The 7,072-nt window shown below is 35.9% G+C and overlaps 1 protein-coding gene across 1 annotated transcript; it reads right to left on the bottom strand.

Moving 5' to 3' along the window:
* Positions 1-3,781: 3,781 nt before the first annotated feature.
* LOC567498 (D(1) dopamine receptor-like) lies at positions 3,782-6,218 on the bottom strand. Its single transcript, XM_005159850.6, has one exon. The coding sequence runs from the start codon at positions 6,024-6,026 to the stop codon at positions 4,830-4,832; it is 1,197 nt and encodes a 398-aa protein (XP_005159907.2). The 5' UTR covers positions 6,027-6,218; the 3' UTR covers positions 3,782-4,829.
* Between the last annotated feature and the right edge of the window lie 854 nt (positions 6,219-7,072).

Below are 7,072 nucleotides of genomic sequence, written 5' to 3'. Positions count from 1 at the left end.
AAGATTGACAACATCAACAGGAGTGTGCCTATCGAGCCTAAAGACTGATTTATATCGTGTTCTAACTAAAAGCAATAACACGCAAAAGAAGGAATATATTTTAATATTAAATGAGTTTTTGTTCTAACCAACACCTGAAATTTATGTTTTAGAAACAGGTTTCTTGCAGCTTATCAACAGGATAAACTGACAAAGATCACCTCAGGTACACCTCATATGCTATATTCAGTGTTAAATGCTAATAATGTGAGTTTGAATACTGTTTTACATGACATTTATTACCATACTGAAAGCAGCAGCAGATCAGTTCAGCTCAGATCTTGAAAATAAAATAAACCGTTTGAAATTTAACTTTAGCACTGTAACTCAGTGCAAACCAACCCATTTCAGTCATTCAGCATGAACAGTTATTAATGTTAAAGAGGTTTAATATGTATTAATTAGATTATAAACCTTACTATTTTGTTGGAGTGCAGTAAGTGCACTATTCTGTGCTTCTGAATTTCTGTATTTAAATTCCATTTTCAAAGCAGAATATTGGACTTCAACATCACTATAAAAAATGGCCGTGATTTCAACGGTAAAAAACTGTAAAAATGCTACAGTACAAATCCGTAACCTGGTTAACGGTATGTTTCTTTAATATATACAGCGAATAACCGTAAATTGACTTTCTCAGAATTTCTTGCATGGCACATAACTTTTTATGCATTTTGTTGACATTAATATAGATCTTTTTAGTTGTTTCCACATCAGTTATGTTAATTAGAGATTTATGTTACATCTAATGTTGATAAACAATGTTTATTTCATGACTTTATTTTTATGCGTGTTACCATAGTGTTGTTTAGTAGCTGTGTGAATGACAGTGAGCACCTTCTATATGCTGATACTATTTTCTGCTTGTGGGAAAAGTTGATTGTAATGAGCAATAGCTCATTATATAACTTTCTCATCACCACCTGCATGTGGATGTGCTAACGTGTCTAACTGTGTAACAAGAGATGTGCAGATGTTGGTCTTTCAAAATACGGACATATTACCTCTATAAATTAATAAAATACAGTAGTTTAATGTAAAAATGAGAAATTACTTTTACGGTTTGTAATGGTGTTTTTAATTGTAAAGTACTGGCAACCACAGCTGCCGTTTTTTTACCGTAAATTTTACGGATTTATTTTTTACAGTGATTGTTTTTTAGATAAACAAAAATGTTCACTTGGCATGTTTTTATTATTATTATTTATATATTTTCTCACCTTTTATTGAGGTAGGATAGTGGAGGACAGACAGAGAAAGCAGAGAGAGGGAAGGGTTGGCATAATACCTCCAGCCAGTAATCGAACTCGGGTCACCGTGAGCACCATAGTGCTATATGTTGGCGCACTTAATCTCTAGGCTATTAGTGCCAACACTTGGCATGTTTTTTTAAATATCTGCGAACACATTATGGTATTTTTAAGCTTTAGAAGAGTCAAAACATACATACAGCACCTCTAATAATACACTTTATAAAGTATTTATTAATCTTTGTTCATTGTTACCTCATGCTACTAGCTCAGGTATGTTCAATTATCTAAACAAAAATGATTAAAATGTGCATTAATATAATTATATTAATATAGAATTTATGTTTGATGAAATATTATTTATTTTATCTCTAAATGAACTTCAACAAATATAAAATATTGTTAAATTTAATGACATTTCAGTTTGTGTCCCCTCTAATTTATAACAAAACTGTATAATAAGTCTTTTTAATATGATTAAGCAGCACACATTCTATGTAATAATGATTGAATTAAAAGACTGAAGCCGTATTAAACTTTTATTGATACTCTTACATGTTTAAGTCTCACTTAAGTGTCCCAATATACAGTTTTTGAAGCAGAATTGGTTACACCTGCGACACATTTTCAGATTAGACTCCCCAGCCGCTGAAAGAAATTAAAACTAAGATCTGAGTGAAGATATAAAGAGGCCTGAACTTGTTCTTAGCGGCTCCATCATGTCTCTTTTTAATAATTTCAATAGACAAACATCCCTGTGGATTCCGAAATTAAAGCAAGCCTCAGGGGCTGGATGAGCTTCAAGAATGAAGACATCAAGGACGGTCATAAGATGTATTTTTAGATATGCGGCCCATCAATTTTAAACATCCCTTCACTGAGAGACAAATCTGAGCTGTGATTTTACCCAAATAGATACATCAGCACATAAATATATAACACCCACCCTGCTTTAGCTTTTAAAATCAACATTCATCTTTTAAAAAATCTAGTTCTCTGTTTGTTTAGGGTTAATGAGGGATTAGGGATTGCCTTGCCATGTTTTATTCATTGCTGTGAGCCAACTGAAACCACTCATTGTGAATTAATTACATACGTAACATGCCTGTTGTGAATGCAGTCTAGTCCCACGTGTCCTTAAAAGACTCTGAAAATGTTGCTCAGTTCAGCCTTTACAGGAAACCCCGTATTAAATGACTTTTGGTGCGTGCGGTTAATCATTTAATTGAGACTTAAGTATGTTTCACTGAAGGAAAGAAGGTACATCCTAATAAAAAGTCAAGATAATCTACCTAATTAAGAGTGAACTTATTGGGATGCTTTAAGTGCCATGTTCATCAATAGATCATTGCGAGTGTCCACATCGACTTTATTGCGCTTAAGTGTTTAGTATAGCATGCCAAACAGAATATATAGTCTGAAATGCCTTCGCATGCTGATTCCTGCTGAAATGTAACATTCCTGTGGAGATTGCAGCCAACTAATTATTCATGAGAGGAAGTAGCGTGACTAATGGAAAATGATACTTGGACTCGTCGAGCTGTTTGGCATCCGGTCTTTTAAATCTCTTTCTGTGGCCACAGATGTGATAACCTGACCTTTTGTGGTCATCTTAAAAAAATAAAGTATGCAAATCAGTAATCAAAAAGTAGGCTTTGGGGAGACATGGGAAGTCATCACAAGAGTCAATATCTAATGAACTTTCGGATTTTAATGAAATCCAACTGGTTTTAGACAGTTATTTACAAAGATGTGGAATACTTAAGTGCATTTTATCCTTCAATCTGCAGCTGTAATGTAAAAATGTGAAAACAATAATCTTATGTTAAAATATAAAGTTGATTTTAAGATTTTTGTTTCATTTGAACTACTACTTTTTAAGACAAAGGTATTTTTCACAAATTTAGGTTTGGGGTAATACACTTAGCAGGGTACGAATTACAGGGGGGTTTAGGGGGGATTGACCCCCCTAATTAACGATTGATCTCCCCTGAAGGACGTCAAAACAAGGCGTTTGTGGGGGTCAGCCCTTTAATAGTAAGAAATAGTTTTCCCTGATCTGTATCTTAAGTAATAATATTAATAATTAAAATAATGTATAATACAAACATACATTTGACCACCCCTATAAAGGTTCGGGTTCATGCACTAATTCCAGCAGATCTAGAGCAGCGATGGATATTGTAAGTGGTCACGAGACACTTTTCTTGTAAAATAGGTGTTTATATTAAAATATAGCCTATAAGTAAATTAAAATTAGATGCATAGTTTGAAATAATCAAAGGTGACTGTGTGTCAGAATACAGTAAATATCCCTCAAAACATCTAAAACTTCAATACGTCTTAGTAATAAATTGAATATAATTGAAATAAACAGATCAAATTAATTCACAAACTTAACAAAAACACTGAGCCCCGCTGATCACCAATGTATAATTCCCACCCTGCACTTATATAACACTAAAGCTTAAACGTAGTTCACTCACAAAATGAACATTTTGACATTAGTTTATTAGATTAATTCTTCTTCCATTACAGATCATTTCAATGTGATCATGTCATTAGCCCATAAACCTTTTCTGCTTGTTGTCAAACTATTTCATGACTGTAAAAAGAGGCAATTCAATCATAACCTAATGTTAAAACCGCTATCATATCATTATTTATCAGTATGTGGCTCTTTTTGGATTTTCAGAAGCTTTAGAAATTAAAAATGTAAAACAGGAAATACGCTGGGACAATTGTTTTTGCTCATATCCCTCAAAATAGTCTATGCACAAATATCCTTAGTGATTGATTCAGTTTTACTGAATTACATTCAAAAGAAGCTTTGGGCAAGTTTTCTAATATATGTTTTATAATAAATAAAATACAATCAATATATTTTATGTAACTGGATACTGGTTTAATTTTTTCTCATATTACATGCTTGATTGCTCAGTTTTTTACTGTTTATTGCCACCTTGAGATAAATTATATTTATATCACCAATTTGTGAGTTGGATAAAGTTATGATTAACATCTCTCTGCTATATGAATAAAGGTAAATGTAAAATTGTTTCCTAGAAAGGGCAATTATTTTAGTTTATTTTATATAGGTTTACTTTAAAATATATTTAAATTTATTACAACTTTTTTTGTAAGACAGGACAAAACCTACAATATACAGCCAGTGTGACAATAAACACTAAACATGTATTGATGGAACAGTCCCACAAGTCTTTAAATAATGTACTTACTGTGGTTATGTTATATTGAAAATGATTAGCTTTTATTTAAAGTTAGAGATTTTGTGGAATAGTTACGTTAAGTGTGGGTTATTTTACAGATATAATTACAAATATATTTAACAGATGTAATCACACACACGCTTTTAAAAATACAAGCCCGGTGTAAAAATGTGGACGTACACAACAGGTGCGTTGTGTCAAATAATTAATCGTAGATTTCCGTAGCCTGTAAAACTGTAAAGTGCCCACGCAGACTTACAAAAATAATCCTCAGTGCGAAAACCATGGTCTTCCCTACACCAAATCCTAATTATTTATTTTGACATAAATCCTCTGAGTTGCTATGCTGAACCTCGCTCTCGTCTGCAAACATATGTAGCTCCACCAATGGACATTGCATTTCGTTGTCCATCCTGCTGAAACTGGCACAGCCGACCTCCATAGTGGTAACAGAGCTGCCCTGATTATTAATGGCCACTGGATCCTTGCACTGAACACCAACAGGTGTCTTGGAGCACAGGCCATGGCAGCACAGAAGTCGAGCAAAAGCATCTCTGAAGTCCGAGTTGAAAGCATAGATGATCGGGTTGAGCGAGGAGTTGCACCAGCCGAACCACACGAACACGTTAAAAGTCGCTTCGCTGACACAATCCGGCTTGTGGCAGAAGGGAACCGCGCAGTTCAGAACGAAAAACGGGAACCAGCAGCACACAAACACCCCCATAATAACGGACAGCGTTTTGAAGAGTTTGGTTTCTCTTATGGCGCGGTGTTGGAGAGGACAGGTGCGCGCACCTGCGCTGCAGCTCTGTGCGCGCTCCGCTGCGCGCTCCAGCGAAGAAATGCTCTTGATTTGAATCTGAGCGATGCGGTAGATGCGCGTGTATGTGACTAGCATCACTGCTACGGGGATGTAAAAACTTATTAAAGAGGATGAAATGGCGTAAGTTCTGCTCAGACTCGAGTCACACATTTCCTTGGTGGTCCAGTTGCTTGTGTTAACCGTGTCCAGGTCTGCCCTGTGCCAGTTCAGCTGCACGGGCACGAATGATATGGCCACCGATACGATCCACGTTACGCTGACCATAACGAGGGCGACTCTACGGTTCATCTTTCTCTCGTACTGAAACGGGTCCGAAATGGCCCAGTATCGATCCAAGCTGATTACGCACAGGTTGAGGATGGAGGCTGTGGAGCACATGATGTCAAACGCCACCCAGCACTCGCAGAAGGAGCCAAACGCCCAGTGTCCGGTCACTTCCGTAGCCGCTTTCCACGGCATCACGAGAACAGCCACCAGCAGGTCTGACATCGCCAGAGACACGATAAAGACGTTGGTAACTTTTCCTCTCAGGTGACGGAAGCGCAAGACAGCGGCACAAACCATGAAATTCCCCAATAACGTCCATAATACCAGGAGAGAAAGCGCGCAACCTAGGAAAACGCGTCCCGCTGGCTCTCCGTGAACGCTCCATGAAGGTGTCATGGATGTGGTAAAGTTGTACATCTCTTTAAGCGTCACTGAAATATGCTGCGCGTGGTGGACACAGCATACTCTCACTCAAAACAACCTCTTCTAATTGAGCGTGTCTTGTAATGAACCGCATTGTTTGTTAAGACCCTCGCGGAAATGTCCACATGACTGAACGGCAGTCAGGAGTGTCTCGTGTCAGCCTCTCTCTATAGAGCAGGTCACATTCATACTGCTGTGCTGCGGTACGCCCTCTTTTGCCCATTTTACTCAATAGACACATAGTGGCCTCAAAACTCAATCCACACTTAAAAATGCATGAATGCCATAGCTCTTCTTGTGGCACATTTATTTAATTCGAAACACTTTGTAAATAATAGAAACATGGCATGTTCAAGGAAAGTTGAACAGAATTTGTGTAAATGGCTTGTGATATGAATTATTTTTATGCTACTTTAATCTGTGATTTGACATTTTCTAATACAAATTTATGAACTGTTGAATTTGGTCACACTTTACAATAAGGTTTCATTAGTTTATTTATTTGTTTTTAGTTTGTATTTAATAACATAAACTAATTATGAACAACATTTGTATAGCATCTATTAATCACAGTTCAGCCGTTACCAATGCATTAATAATAACATCCAAACTCATGCTTGTTAACATTAGTTAATGCGCTGTGAGTTCACATGAATTAACAATGAACAACTCGTTAATTAACATGAACAAATACTGTAATAAATGCATTATTCACTAGTTGTTCACGTTAATGCATTAACTCACATAAATTAATGTGACCATTCTGTAAAGTGTTAACTTCAATTCTGCAGCTTAACAAAGTGACTCATTTGTTGTACATTTTGTTGAATAGCCAATGTTAATGTAGATTGCCAGTAAATAGATTTGTCTGACAGAAAACATCTTCTATGCCTTATATACTGGCATGCCACGAATATAAACAATTTAATAGAAGATAAGTAATAATAGCAACACTATGCATGCAAATTTAACTATTTAGCTCAATTAAATTATATGTTTTAATGTAAGTGAAGATGTCTGAAATGTGTCAGATTTAGTTC

Source organism: Danio rerio, chromosome 1 (assembly GCF_049306965.1).
Source record: "Danio rerio strain Tuebingen ecotype United States chromosome 1, GRCz12tu, whole genome shotgun sequence".
NCBI classification, from domain to species: Eukaryota; Metazoa; Chordata; class Actinopteri; order Cypriniformes; family Danionidae; genus Danio; species Danio rerio.
This window is presented reverse-complemented; position numbering and strand designations above follow the sequence as displayed.